General features: G+C 34.4%; 2 protein-coding genes and 1 long non-coding RNA gene across 4 annotated transcripts; 2 read left to right on the top strand and 1 right to left on the bottom strand.

The window, feature by feature from the left end:
• Positions 1–104: 104 nt before the first annotated feature.
• On the bottom strand, positions 105–573 carry LOC106294136 (gibberellin-regulated protein 8-like). The gene is made up of 2 exons (XM_013729739.1): positions 446–573; positions 105–333 (listed from the first exon to the last, which is right to left on the bottom strand). The coding sequence occupies exons 1-2, from the start codon at positions 525–527 to the stop codon at positions 149–151; spliced, it is 267 nt and encodes an 88-aa protein (XP_013585193.1). The 5' UTR covers positions 528–573; the 3' UTR covers positions 105–148.
• A 6063-nt stretch (positions 574–6636) lies between these two features.
• On the top strand, positions 6637–7611 carry LOC106293613. The gene is made up of 3 exons (XR_001260559.1): positions 6637–7062; positions 7169–7252; positions 7368–7611. It is a non-coding gene; the product is annotated as an uncharacterized LOC106293613 (long non-coding RNA).
• Positions 7612–12831: 5220 nt separating this feature from the next.
• Positions 12832–13782, top strand: LOC106294263. Of its 2 annotated transcripts, none has more exons than XM_013729829.1 (3): positions 12832–12989; positions 13338–13661; positions 13762–13782. In XM_013729829.1, the coding sequence occupies exons 1-3, from the start codon at positions 12852–12854 to the stop codon at positions 13780–13782; spliced, it is 483 nt and encodes a 160-aa protein (XP_013585283.1). In that variant the 5' UTR covers positions 12832–12851. The 2 variants fall into 2 exon arrangements, with proteins under 2 accessions (XP_013585283.1, XP_013585284.1); XM_013729830.1 differs by having other exon boundaries at positions 12898–12984.
• The last annotated feature ends 1202 nt before the right edge of the window (positions 13783–14984 follow it).

Here is a 14984-nt window from a genome sequence, read left to right as displayed (position 1 = left end):
TGTCAATATCTCTCATTCTTTTATATATTAATCACTTTAAGCTCACAATTTTTATTTCATAAATCAAACATAAGATGTAAGTATATTTCCATACACATATATATATATATATATATCAGGTATATTATGATGATCTTCAAAAACATGTTCAGGGACACTTGGGTCCGCCTTTGGAGTTTTTGATATCTCGGTAGCAAGGGCATTCGTCTCTGTGTCCATAAGTGCCAGAGGGCACACAACCATTACACTTCTGGCAACATATATTGCAATCTTTGATGCACAAGTCATGTTGTGATGCCTTTGAGCATCTCACGTTGCACTTCCCACCACACGCTGCGAATTCATTCATCACATGATAAAATTATCTTATTATTATTACTTTAGACAAAGTAGATCACCAAATGATAAGTTACCTAAACCAATTAACTAAATCAAGTACACTTACACGAATCAGTGGTTGAAAGCACGAACAATGAAGATGTGACGAGAAGAAAGATTATGGAGAATTGTACAATCACGAGCTTCATCTTCGTTTTTTTTATTAAGATGATAAAAATAAATTATGTTTGAAAATTATTATGACTTGGAGAAGATAAAACTATGGCTACAAGGAGCAGATACTTATAGTGAGAAAAACTGTAGTAAAATATTTGTTACCTGTTGTTTTAGTTTAAATAAATAAATAAAATCAATAATTGCAGATTTCTACTTGTTATGCCTTTATTATTTTCAGTTATATTTCACATACAGGATCTAGCCATGCACATATATATACTTATAGTGAGAAAAACTTTATTATGTACTTTCTAGTTTATAGTTTATACCGAGAGAGAAAGTAGATCTGCCTTTGGGTCCGGCGTACGGCCGGCGCGTGAGCGAGCGTGCCGTCGCCGGAGCCCTTCGTTCTTCCGATAGAGATAATCCTTCTGTTTCTCTTTCGCCTCTTCTGTCTGACCGCCTTGTCGGAGCTCTGGTGCAGTCCTCATCCGCCGTCGACAACTCGGGGAGTGAACCGTCATCATTGGTGGCGCTGCGGCTGGAGTAACGACGCGATCGTGTGGAGGTTTTAGCCTGGTGAAGTTGGCTTGCCAGATTAGGTTTCGTTTCCGGGAGGTGGAGGTTTCTACAGCTCCATCTCCGCCGGCTTGGTTTCCGGGAGGTGGAGGCTTCTTAAGCTCTGCTATCGCCGGCTCTAGTCTCCGGGGGTGAAAGCGTTCCTTACCTTGCGTCACCGGTCTGGATTCCCTAGCTCCGTTTTAGGGTTTGGTTTTTTGTTATCTTTGTTTATGTGGTTTTGGGCTGGATTTGATGGAGGAGCTCTCGTTTGAGGACGATCGAAGCTCTCCGGTGTTTAAGGGTGATGTTTCGGCGAAGCTTTCTTCCTAGTTCTGGTGATGCATGGAGGCGGATGAGATCTCGGTTTACCGATTGATTCTCTCCGATATTGGACACACTTGGGTTGAAAGCGTTTGCGGTGATGAGTTTGTGGAGCTAGTGAGTGCTGCTGTGTCCCGGTGAATCGTCGGTGGTTCACCGGCGGTGACTTGAAGCGAGGGTGAGGCCGTGGATCGTAGCGGCGGCGCCTCGTTTTGTGTTGTTTTTAGGGTTTTCTTAGGTGGGCCTGGTGTATGTCTTTGGGTCTAAATTGAAAGATTTGGGCTTTGTAATATTTTGGGCTTGGCCCTTTAATCAAATAAATTTTAGACAGTAAAAAAAAAGAAGTACTTTCTAGTAAATTTGTTAACTAACAAGGGAGTGAACCGTGATTAATATCATTTATTTATGTACTTGTTATTAGGGGTGGGCACATCGGTTTAGTTTCGGGTTCGGTTTGGTTTGGTTAATTTGGGTTTTATAAAACTCAACCCAATTAAAACCAAAGTAGCTTTGGTTTGGATTCGGTTTGGGTTTAGTTTGGTTCGATTTAGTTCGGTTTGGTTTAGATTTAGTTCGGTTTGGTTTTGATTTGTTCGGTTTGCTTTATTATGGTGTAGTTTGGGTTGGTTATAAAATATGATGGCATCAGTTTTATTAAAAAAATAATCAACTTATAAAAGATAGAGAGGGAATATTAACTTTGTTAGCTAAAAACCCCATTACTAAAAGTCAAAAACAATGTATCAAAAACTAAATACCAAATATGGTCCAACGTAAAACAGATCTTCACTAAATTATAAAGCCAAACAAAAATCAAAAACCCAATTTAACTATAAAGAGAAAAAGGAAAAATCCAGACGTCTTTCTCATGCCCCCAACAATAAGCTGCAACAAGACAATAACTTAAAGATGATAATCGTTCAAACCAATATTCATATCTTATATAGAACCGTTAAGCATTATATAAAACTAATATAACCTTAGCAAAGCTTACCGTTTTACGCTTACAGAGACGGGTGAAGCTCACTTTCATTCTGAGATTGAGGATGAAACTCTAACAAATTCAAATTAAAAAAAAAAAGAAGATATTAGTTCATATATGGGAGATTGTGAGACTTTACTCACTTAGGATTCTTAAAAAAAACAAACTAAGACCACCTCCATCAGTGTTTCTAAAGGGAGGTTATGCAACAAAAGTGAAAAATAAATAAATGAAAAAAAATAGAAATGAGAGAACCGGTGTTTAATATGGCTTTTTGGAATTGATAAGAACCCATACGTGTCACTTTCTGAATGGACCTCCCATTTATGTCTCTCTCTCTCTTTCGTCGGGGTTTCTTCGCCGGAATCAGTTTGTTCTGTTCCTCCTCCAATCTAGATCAATTCATCTTCTCTATCGATCTTCGTCGGACAAAAGGCAAAGGCGCTCCAATCGTGATCACTCCGTCGTCTGTTGCACTACCCAGACGTCTCGAGCTTTTGATCTCTGGTGAAAACCGATGGGTCACGTTTAAGATATCGAAGACTGGTAGAAAGTTCCGGCCGAAGGTTTCTACTGAATCGGTTACTCCTGACTCTCTAGAACAGCTGAATCCGAAATCAATCGTTCTATCTGAGAAATCAAAGGTAATGTAGCCTATTCTGGTTTGGGGCTAATAAGGTTACCTGAAGCTTTGATCTTTAGTTGTTTGTGTAATGAATAATGGGATCAAATGCTGAGATGGACCACTTGGTCTCCAAAAAATCTCAATTAGACCCATCACTTTATTTATTTATTTTGCATTTAAATTTAAATAGAAATCTATGTTAAATAACTGAAAAACCTAAGGAGTTAAACGTATTTACTAACCTATGCCATTACTATCCAACCTAATATCCGACCCAGATCCAGACCCGAAATCCGACCCAATCTCTTTCTTCTTCCCCATTCATAGTTCTTCCACCATAATACAAAATCAATTTTTTTCTTCAACCATCCACTAATTTTCTCTTTCTTATCTCAAATCGATCAACCCATAGTCATGTTTAATCAATTATATCTTATCCAGAGTGAAATTTTCATCTTTTCCATCCGATATCCCAGATAATGAAGAACGCAAATTATTACTAGTACAACTAGTACAACTCAAACTAGGACAACTAGTACAACTCAAACTAGTACAACTTGTACAACTCGAATTAGTACAACTAGTACATATTGAGTATCTCCTATATATTATTTGAAAATTGATTTTCTTATGTATCATCACCATGTTCATTCTCACAAAAAAGATGACATGGCTTTGAGAAATTATGAAATGACATCACTTAATTATGAGATGTATAATAATTTCATCTAGTTATTGTTTTCCGCATATGAAGATGCTAGAAAAGAGAATGATGTAGAACCAATAAGACATATTGGTCTAATCTACCCCGCATGCATGTGTCAAATATATGAATAGTATATTTTTAATAATATTTGATTTGAAATTGATACGTTTACAAGTTGCACTAGTTATACTAGTTGTACGATTTTCGAAAAAAAATTATTATACTAGTTGTACGATTTTCGAAAAAAAATTATCTTCATCTTTTTGGTCTTGAGGCCAAAAAGCTAGATGCAGAGCCAGAAAATTCTTCAAACATTGTTCTAAAAACGCGAGTCACCGGAAAGAAGAAAAAGATTGGGTTTGATGTATGATTTTTGTGTTTTTTTTGCAAATAATTGTTTTAATCGTGATGAAATAACATAGTTGTACTAGTATTTGAGTTGTACCGTTTGTACATAGTTGTACTAGTTTAATCTTTCCTGCTTGCATCTGTCAAAATACATGTATACATCATCCCTTTTTCAGTGTATGAATGATATTCAAAAGATGACGTTGAACAAATAATACATATTAGTCTAATCTTTCCCGCTTGCATCTGTCAAAATACATGTATAATTAGAACAACTAGAAGTCTAAAACATGTATAATTACTACAATTTTACAATTAATATGATTATATTTAATTTTTGTTTTCAACGTATGAATGATATTTTAGAAAGGGATGATGATGTATCACCAATGAAAATATTGGTTTAATCTTCATGGATGTGTCAAAATTTGTTAATAGTTTGTTTATATAATATTTTTTTATAATGATTTGTTTTACCATTTGTACTAGTTGTACCAGTTGTATTATATATGGAAAAAAACATCTTTACGTTTTTGCTCCCGAAGCCGAATAAGACAACTGTCGAGCTAGAAAAGATTGCAGTTTAAGATCTGGAAGAGTATACTCCAAAAGATAATGCATAAGTCATCACTAGTTTGAAAAAAAATGCATAAACATTAATATTTGGTATTTGGACTACAACAATAATAGTTTAACTGGTTTAACTACAGTAGTACTATTACTAGTTTAATTGTGGCAACACTTGATTTGTGTTTTTCTAGTGCTGGTTAGTAGGTTTCTCGCCTCAAAGTTCATTTTCTTGATATGGACATGAAAATATTATAAGAAATAGAGCAATTGTAATCACATACACAAGAAGAACATGGTGAAACTTGCATATTTTGATATAAAATATGATATACATATGTTTGTTGTATCTACAAATTTGATTTCAAATAGTTTTTGATTCTTATGTTTGCAAATTAGTACATTTCACTCAGTTTATTATTTAATTCTATTTTATAATTTAAAATGTTTCCTACAAAAAAAAACAAATCTTCAAAAATTTATGAAATTTATGAAATTTTTAAAAAATTATGAAAATTATAATCCCAATACCATCAGTTTCTTTTTAATATCTAAATTTTTTATAAATATTATTTAGTTTTACGTTTTGTATTTACGTACCTAACAAATTTTTATTTTAATTTTATAGATTTTGATTTAATGTATTTCAACCAAAAGAAATAGATAAACAGGTTAAACTACACAAAGATATTTAGGAATAATACAACTACTTGATTTAATATTCAACCATAATGTTTAAAACATGATATACGTTTAAAACGTGATGCACAATATAAAATGAAATAACATAGTTGTACCAGTATTCGAGTTGTACCGGTTTGTACATAGTTGTACTAGTTTTTGAGTTGTACCAGTTTGTACATAGTTATATTTTGACAGTGAAATCAAAAAAATTAGGTGTACGACATAAAATTTGAACTTACCTCAGTTGTACCACTTCTTTATGTGTACATGTCTTTGCCCCAATAAAATGAAATCATAAATTTTGTTAAAATACATTTCATGTATGTTTTCCAAAAATTATGTGGATAAAGAAGTTAACAAACCTTAAAAGTATAAGGTAGATCATGTAAACTTTCACCGTAGGAGGAGTCGTGCCATCGGAAGCCATCATTGATGCTCTCGCTGGTGATATACAATGAAGAGAAGTTTTGACGGTAACCGTTGGAGCCTCGGAGGAGTTGTGCCATCTGAAGTCATCATTAATGCTCTCCTTTGTGAATGATATACAATGAAGTCGAGCAGTTTTAACGTGGAGAGAAGTACATAAACCGAAGCTTTCACTGCCGACCACCAACATGCACCACCGGACGTGCATCTCATGCCACCGGAGAAGTAGTTACATTACTGGAGCCAATGGCCGAATATTCGATAACCGTTAAGGAATAAACAGAACGCATCAATGGAGAGAGTCAAAGTGAATGATTAGAAGATGAGAGGAAGAAACCATGGTTGACAGTTTACACAATAGAAACGATGGTTGATGAGGAAGAAGAATGAGTGGGCCCAAGTGTTTGTTGATTGGTTGGTTGGAGAAGTAAAAGACAAAAAAAATATTAAGGGTATAAATATAAATTCACCTGAAGTGGTCCATATAGATTAAAATAGGAGGTAATAGATTATTTTTTAGGCTTTTGGTCCATATCAAATTAATGTCCTGAATAATGATAAGAGTTCTCTGCTTGTGCTAACGTAATTCTAAATGTATATGGTTTCAGTTTGGGCTGTTTTGTGTTTGTGATGGACATGGGGGAGCAGGGGCTGAAAACAGAAGCTTGGATGATCACCAATATGAGGTTCTGAAGCTTGTCTTTTTCTTTCCGTTTCATTTGATTGCATGTTTGTCTCCTTTGACGACTTGGCTGCAACTTTTTCATTGCTTAATGAACTAGCAGGGCTGTACAGCTACAGTTCTCTTGGTTTGGAAAAGACAGTGAAGAACATTTATTCGCACAATGTGCCAATCTTGGTGATTCAGCATATAAATTTTTTTGAGGTTGGACTGTTTTTGTGTTATGTCGTTGTAACAACACTACATCAAACTGAGCGAGATGGAGAAGAACCGCAAGTTGAATGACCTTCTTGACGCATTGGACTTCAATCAAGTTGTCATATTTGTGAAGAGCGTTAGCAGAGCTGGGGAGCTGAACAAGTTGCTTATTGAATGCAATTTCCCCTCAATATGCATTCACTCTGGCATGTCTCAGGAAGAGAGGTTTGTATATTATTTCATCTGAACCGTCTCGACTTGCTCTTAGAGCTTTTCTACAGGAGACCAATTCTTAACCCTTCACAATGATATGATATTTATGCTGACTCACTACAAAAGTTTTTAAGGAAGGGCACAAGAGGATCCTTGTGGCGACAGACTTGGTAGGAAGAGGCATTGCCATTGAGCGTGTCAACATTGTTATCAACTATGACATGCCAGATTCTGCTGATACATATCTTCACAGGGTAAATATTTGTTTTTAAAATTCCTGAAATCTCATATGGATTATTTTGACTCTCACTTAACAAAGAGGTCTTGTAACATTACTGTTATACTCTGTTTATGGTATAGGTCGGGAGAGCTGGTAGGTTTGGAACAAAGGGTCTTGCGATCACATTTGTGGTATCAGCTTCAGATTCTGAAGTTCTTAATCAGGTATGGAGTTTGATCTTCTTTATACGTCTACTGTCTAGCTTCGTTTTCTTAATCAGCTTCGTTTTCTTATTCATCCTTTTATCATTCTATAACCGGAAAATAAACAATACTGCAGTGATGGGTTATGGGATGTGGTGAGTTCGAAGAAAGCTGTGCAGCTGGTGCTACAGGTAAAACAATTTTTTCTACTTCAAATGGAAGCAACATGGCTGTGCTGCTCTGTCATAACCTCACGTGTATGTTTCAGAAATTTTTTTTTTTAAGAAACTCAATGAGGTTCTACCATTGGAGTAAGAAAAATTTAATTAGACTAACATGGGTTCTAAACTTTTCAAATCACAAAATTAATTACTAAATTATTTATTAGAACCCTTGATAGTCTCTAACCAATGGACTTGCTCTAAAATACCTGAATCCATGAATTGGTTTTCTTCTTCTAGATTTTCAAGAGTCTTTATTGCTTCTGAACGAAGTGATGCACGTAACCAGTCTTGGGTCAAAACCAACACTTCAACCATATCAGGAGTCAAACAACTTCGATACTGGTCTAAAATACGACTTCCAGTGCTAAAAGCACACTCAGATGCAACAGAAGATACTGGTATAGCAAGAATTTCTCTGGCCATTAGAGACATAATTGGGTATTTTGAGCTGTTTGTCTTCCACCAGTCTAAAAGATTAAATGGAAGCCCCAAGTCATTTTCAATTTGTACGTACAGCTCGTCTTTGAGATACTTGTCCAGCTCGTTTACAACTTCTGAATTTGTTCTTTTAGCAACCATAAACTTTAAAAAGGGATCATCAATGTTGTCATCTTCCGTATCCTTGCAATCTTGGCTTGACTTGGTTACATTATCACCATCAGGAGCAGCATAATCTTGTAGACTTAAAGTGTTGTACCGGTCACTGTATACCTTGAATATTCTCCCCAAAACATCCATCACCAACTTAGACATTTCTTTGTACTTTGGATTACCTCTTCCATAGATAATTTCAAAGCTGTACTCTGTGAAAACCATTTTGCGACGAGGATCAAGTATACCAGCCACTATTAATATCTTATTGATCTTCTCAGTACCTTCCCAATATTTAGCAAACTTAGTTGTCATTGCAGAAGCCATATCTTTTAAATCAACGTCTTGACTATAAGCCATATTCTCGACACTTGACTGAATTTTCCATATCTCATTATAACAACCATTTGATGTTATTTTTATGGAAGAAGAGAAGGCTAAAGTTGAGTCATAGAAAGACTTCAAGAACTTTACCATGTGCCGTGCTTTTTCCCAATCAACAGCTGTTGGAGGTCCTTTCCTCACCTTTCCATTAGAATCAAGTTCTTTGAACCATGCATCATACGGCTTATCCATATCAGCCATCCTTTCAAATGCAGTTTGATATTTAAGTGCCCTTCTCAGCATCAAGTAAGTTGAGTTCCACCTAGTAACACAATCCAATACCACACTTCCTCTCTTGTTATCTTCTCAACCTCCACCCAACGCTTAAAAGATTCTAGTTTTGAAGTAGAAGACCTCACATATTTGACAGCATTACGAACACTTATTATGCTCTTACTTATATCATCCAACCCTTCATTGGCAATCAGATTCAGTATGTGTGCACAACAGCGTATGTGCATAAATTCACCATTCATCATCAAAGCATCATTGTTCTTTTGGAGCAGCCGATCTTTCAAAATGCTGATTGCTTTATCATTGCTGCTTACATTATCAAGTGTGATAGAAAACACTTTCTCAATACCCCAATCATCCAAAGATCTTATAAACTGATTTGCAATGGTCTCTCCTTTATGATCAGGAATAGGCCTAAAACTAATAATTCTTCTATGCAGTTGCCAATCCATATCAATGAAATGAGCAGTTATAACCATATAACTCAAAGTTGTAATAACAGTCCATCTATCGGTGGTAAAAGAAATCGCTTGCTTATTTAGGCTAAAAGTAGTCCTCAATGCAATTTTCTCAGCATTATACATACCAACAACCTCCCTCGTAATTGTTCTTCGTGATGGAATACTAAACCAAGGAATAACAGTCTCACAAAACTGTCTAAACCCTTCATTCTCAACAAAAGAAAATGGCAACTCATCCATGATAATCATTTTCACTGTTGCTCTCTTGCACACCACATGATCAAAAGGTTTAGTCATACCAACACTTTTACCACCATAAACATTATTTCCACCACTAGACAAGTGTTGCTGAGAATCAGATTCGAGGGAATCTAAATGATCTTTGCACTTCTTCATGTTTGACATCATAGTGCTAGTTCCACTTGTGGAAGGACATGAATAGATCTTAACACAGTAATTGCATGAGCACTTTGATTCATCATCTTTAAGATTCGTAAAAACTTCCCACGCCGGTGATCGTGTTGGTAGTTTTCTTTTTGGCTTTGGCGGTAGTGGTGGAGAATCAGATTCCTTTCTTTTACCGCTGGCCTTGTTTTGGTTATTCATCTACACAGAAAACATAGAAGTTGTTAATTAAATTATTTAAATAGAAAGAACGTTCAGTTACTCTCTCTTTTCATTAGAAACAGTGAGTTGTAACCGATTTAAAGCTCGATGACAAAACTCTTAACGACGTCGAAAGAAGAAATACATAATAGGCAAAGAATAGACTATTTTTAATCTAATTAGTGTAACAAAGACTTGTAAGCATTCCAAAACCTATTAACTAAAAAATTATTTGCATCTACCTTTTTGTTTTTATCGATCCTATAATAACTTTGTTATATATTTTTACCTTTAGACAAAGGAAATTGGAGAAGATGAACGAGACGAGACGGCTACGATTTAGATGCTTATATTTTTAGGTTTTGTTTTCAGTACAATCTTTAGGTATTAGGATTAGAGATATATATAATAGTAATTTGAATCATATTTGGAATTTTTTAAAAATATATGGAAGTTAAGAAAAAATGGAAAATGAAACTTTAACTAAAATTTACAATATGCTAATATGTATATATATATATATATACTGAATTATCGGTTTGGTTCGGTTTTTGGTTCGGTTTAAACCCAAACCAAACCAAACCATTCGGATTGAATAAAACATGAACCAATTGGGTTATGTAAAGAACACGGTTTGGTTTGGGTCGGTTTAACTTCGGTTGGTTCGGTTCGGTTCGGTTTGGGTTTTTTGGCCACCCCTACTTGTTATTAAAAACAAAATCATCTATATATGTTATTTGCTTATGGTAGACCATGGAATGGATTTAATGCAAAGTACTATCCAATCAGATTTTGTCACATATGTTTAGATTTTTCAAGTTTCAGCTTGAATATATGAAATAAAATAATTTTATATGAATACTACCTATCTGATTAATTTAATCTATATCTCTCTTAATCTTCATCCTTTTCTTTCTTTTGTGTTAAATTTAGCTTAATCATCCTATTAATAACTGTTTTAATATTTATTTATGTTTTCCATATTTTTTTTTTAATCTAGAAATATTTAAATATTTATAAAGTTACTCTGCTAACTTTTAGATATAGTAAAGATAGGTCACCTAAAACAATCTTTAATCATACTTAGCGTCTTGGATGATTTAAATTTTGTCGGGACGATTGACGAACCAATATGATTAACATGATGAGGAACCAAAGTTCAAACCTATGACTTGTTTAAATAGCTAGTTTCATGTGGGGGTATTCAAACGTTTGAAAAAGTACACGTGGAAAATGCATATAAGAAAAAGTTAACACTTATAGCAGTGTTTAAATGATTAACATGATGAGGAACCAAAGTTCAAACCTATGACTTGTTTAAATAGCTAGTTTCATGTGGTGGTATTCAAACGTTTGAAAAAGTACACGTGGAAAATGCATATAAGAAAAAGTTAACACTTATAGCATGTAATAGGTAGTTCTTTGATTTTTCCTTTGCGGCTAACTTCTTTTTATCAATTTTCAATGCTGTATTTTTAACTAAAAATACTAATTTGGTTTATCGGCCAGGGAAAAAGTCATTCCTGTCGGTGATTTGGGTACTAAAGTGATTTCAGCTGGATGACATGTGAAAAATATTTTACAAGCCGATTTCGTTCAGTTATATATATATGCTCAAAAGTCAAAGATACAGTAAATCTAACATACAACCCGACAAACAATGAATTGGTCTAATGATTAACCATTTTAATTATCAATAACGTACAAAAATTAGAAACCGCTGATTTAATTCATGGTGGAAGGATATTTACTCTCTAAAAAGTTCCAAACTACATAGTTTGCATGTGCAACAAAAATTCGTTCTCATTCTTTGCGTATAGTTTTGTCCTAATTTCATGTCTTCGTATTCATGTCCACGGTTAAAGTGTTTTTGTTTAATTTGTTAGTTTATACATGTAGATTTTAGAAGTTCCAGGTCCTTTTCATAAGCAACATCACCAATGACTTATGTTCAACAGTTTTGCCAAAAGTGTTTTAAGTATTGTCTGTAAGGAATGGATTAATGTATCCATTTCTGGTATGTCGAGTAATGAAAGTTAGTGACGTTGAATAATCACAGCTCATGACATGTGATAACTTTGGATGATAAATGTGTGCGGATGTGCACCTAAGCAGTTGAAGATGGCTGTTTGTCTACTTGTCTCTTTCAACCGGGGGCAAATCTCCAAAATAGCACATTTATAACTTTATGTCACAAAAATAGCTTCAAAAACTAAAATGACCAAAATAGCATTTTATCTTTTGAAAAGTTTAAATTTTTTTATTTTTCAAAATTTGAAATCTTATCCGAAACCCCACTCCCCAACTCTAAACCCTAAACCCTAAACTCTAAACTCTAAACCCTAAACCCTAAATCCTAAACCCTACCCTAAACCCAAAACCCTAAACCCCACCCCTAAACTCTAAACCTAAACCCTAAATCCTAAACCCTAAACCCACCGCTTAACTCTAAACCCTAATGTCTAAATTAATTTACCATTGGAGGTATAAGTGTATATTTATCTCTTTTGATAAAACATTAAGTGCTATTTTGGTCATTTTTATTTTTAGAGGCTATATTGGTGACAAAAACTTTTTTAGTGCTATCCTAATCATTTTCTCTTTCAATCGGTAATAGAAAACATTTTTCCTGTGTTTTTTTCGATTGGTAACATTGCATACTTTTGCACGGCATTGATCATATCTCTATTAACATGTCCTCTCACTAATTTACGCTATTTGAATAGTTTGACAAGATTTTTTTTTTTGACAATAATTTTCTACAAACCTAATACACTGCCGAGCAATTCACTGGACCAAAACCTAGAGTTAAATATAAAGTCCCCGAAAAGTTCTTACCCATGTAAAACTGAATCTATGAAAACTAGCTATATCCTGGTACCAAATACATATGTAAAAAGGCATTATTAAGCAGTGTGTAAGCTCACGGGCGCAATTATAAAGCCATGACTTTATTGGGAAAACATCACTTTCTACTACAATTACGCAGCTTGTTCTCTCAAAATTGCGTACTATAATTACTCTCTCTCTCTCTCTCTCTTAATATATAGAGAGATGTGGAGTGAAACAAAAAGAGAAACATAGCAGCGTATATAAAAGCTTAAAAGAGAAGAAAAAAGAATGGAGAGGGAAAAAGAAATAGGAGAAGGAAGCTCATTGTCGTTGAGGGAAAAACGAAACCTCAGGGAGAAAGAGCGACGAATGCGTATGAAAGATCTATTCTGTTTACTCTCTTCCCATGTTTCTCCCACTCGTAGGGTTCGATTTTCTTTCTCTCTCTCTCTCTCTCTCTCTCACTCTCTCTCTCTCTCTCTCTCTCACTCTCTCTCTCTCTCTCTCTAGAGCACACTATACATGGATTATATTATGTCGGTAGATAGTAGAAATTCTTTGATAGATGTATATTTCAGTGGTTTTGCTATCTTAGTCTATCTTAGAAACCAATTTCACACTTCTGTAAGTGTATAAAATCCATATATGTATTTGTATGACCTAAAGTGATGCCCATAGCTAGGATTTACGCTTGTGTTATATTTTGATTATACACACATTCATGCAGAAAAGAAAAATCGTTATGTAACTTGTGATTTTTCTTGGCACCGGCAGTTACCAGTGCCCCAACTTATAGATCAAGCGACATCGTACATGATCCAGTTGAAAGAGAAAGTAACGTATTTAAAGGAGAAGAAAAAAACATTGCTAGAAGGAGAAGTCGGGTGTCGCTCAGAACGATCGTCGTCGTCTCTTTTGCCAAAACTCAGTATCCATTCACGGGGTTCGATCATAGAGATGAACCTGATTATCAGTGTTAACATGAAAAGATTAACGTTACACGAGCTCTTGGGAGTTTTTGAAGAAGAAGGAGCTCAAGTTATGAGTGCTAATCTCCAGAACTTGAATGATAGGACCGCTTATACAATCATCGCCCAGGTATACGTATGAACACATCCACACACATATGCACGCACATGCATGTGTCACGACATAATTGACTATATACGATTTTTATTGTCTAAATGAATATTTGCAGGCAATCATTTTTTTTTGCTAAATCATATCACGGATCGGCATTGATCCATCAAGAATAGAAAAGAGAGTACGGGATATCATCTTTTAATATGTTTTTCCCAAGTCATTGATAAAAGGAAACACAAGATTTCAAAGTTCAAATTCGAAAGTTTACTATTCATAATTATAAGTTTGTTTTAAACCGAACTTGTTGGGAAAGATATTGTCGACGACCCTGCATACATTAATATCCCGATGGTTTATATGAAACTGAAATATGATGCAGCCTAGAAGTAGAATAACTATGCATTGTTTTTCTCCTTTTTTGGCTGACATCGAATAACTGTTCGTTACTTATATCTATACATATGTACTTAAAGCAGTTAACTGTCTAAAATTAGGTTCTCACAAAATCTATTTTTTTTTTGGACAAAAAGCTTTCAAATTTAAATAACATAAACGTTTACAAGATAGGGTGGTAAAACCCTATAGTGAGATAATGTTTGCATGGACATATTAGAGTAATGAACGTATTAGAGTAATGGTTTAGTATGGTTCAATGTATTGTATTGGTTATCTCATTCCGGGTAATCAAAGTCTATATAAAGGCTAGTACACTGCAACTGTCATTTTAACGGAAATAAGAGATTACATTTTGATCATAACAAACTCTTTCATCTCTCTCGCTTGTTACTCAAGTAATAGAACACTTCATGATAGATAACATCTCATACCTATGAAACTACTTAGGTAAAAATTAGGAAAACCAACAATGAGATGAACAATAGTAGCTAGCATTTAGAGCCACGACCACGATGGCCATGCTTTCCTCTCTCTTGTCTTCCATTCCATATCTTGGTATTTAATAGGAGTTTTTGTCTCCCTCCCACCTCTTTTCAAGCCGAAAGAACTCAATGGTTCGATCTCGGCTTCATCCACATCACCTAGCACAGAAAAACAATAAGGACTCTAGAATACATTAGTGTTAGATATCTCTATTATTAAAAGATAAGTACCCATTAAAAAATACCCCTAATTTTTCTAACTTATTTACACTTTCATGCCACTGAGAATTAAATTAAACTACTTATTTTAATGATTGTCTTTTCCAGTTAAATTAATGAGTTTTTCTTAATCAAATTTAAACTTAATGTCATTAAATAAACCTACATATTTTAATGCTTGTCTTTTCCAGTTAAATTAATAAGTTTTCCTTAATCAAATTTAAACTTAATGTCATTAAAT

Source organism: Brassica oleracea, chromosome C5, assembly GCF_000695525.1.
Source record: "Brassica oleracea var. oleracea cultivar TO1000 chromosome C5, BOL, whole genome shotgun sequence".
Taxonomy (NCBI): domain Eukaryota; kingdom Viridiplantae; phylum Streptophyta; class Magnoliopsida; order Brassicales; family Brassicaceae; genus Brassica; species Brassica oleracea.
Note: the sequence above shows the minus strand (reverse complement) of the source record. Positions and strands in the feature narration are given on the sequence as shown.

Coding starts and splice junctions, on each gene's coding strand:
- LOC106294136 (XM_013729739.1), bottom strand. CDS start 527: ATGAAGCTCGTGATTGTACAATTCTCCATAATCTTTCTTCTCGTCACA. Junction 334..445: donor GCTTTCAACCACTGATTCGT/GTAAGTGTACTT, acceptor ATGAATTCGCAG/CGTGTGGTGGGAAGTGCAAC.
- LOC106294263 (XM_013729829.1), top strand. CDS start 12,852: ATGGAGAGGGAAAAAGAAATAGGAGAAGGAAGCTCATTGTCGTTGAGG. Junction 12,990..13,337: donor ATGTTTCTCCCACTCGTAGG/GTTCGATTTTCT, acceptor TGGCACCGGCAG/TTACCAGTGCCCCAACTTAT. Junction 13,662..13,761: donor CTTATACAATCATCGCCCAG/GTATACGTATGA, acceptor GAATATTTGCAG/GCAATCATTTTTTTTTGCTA.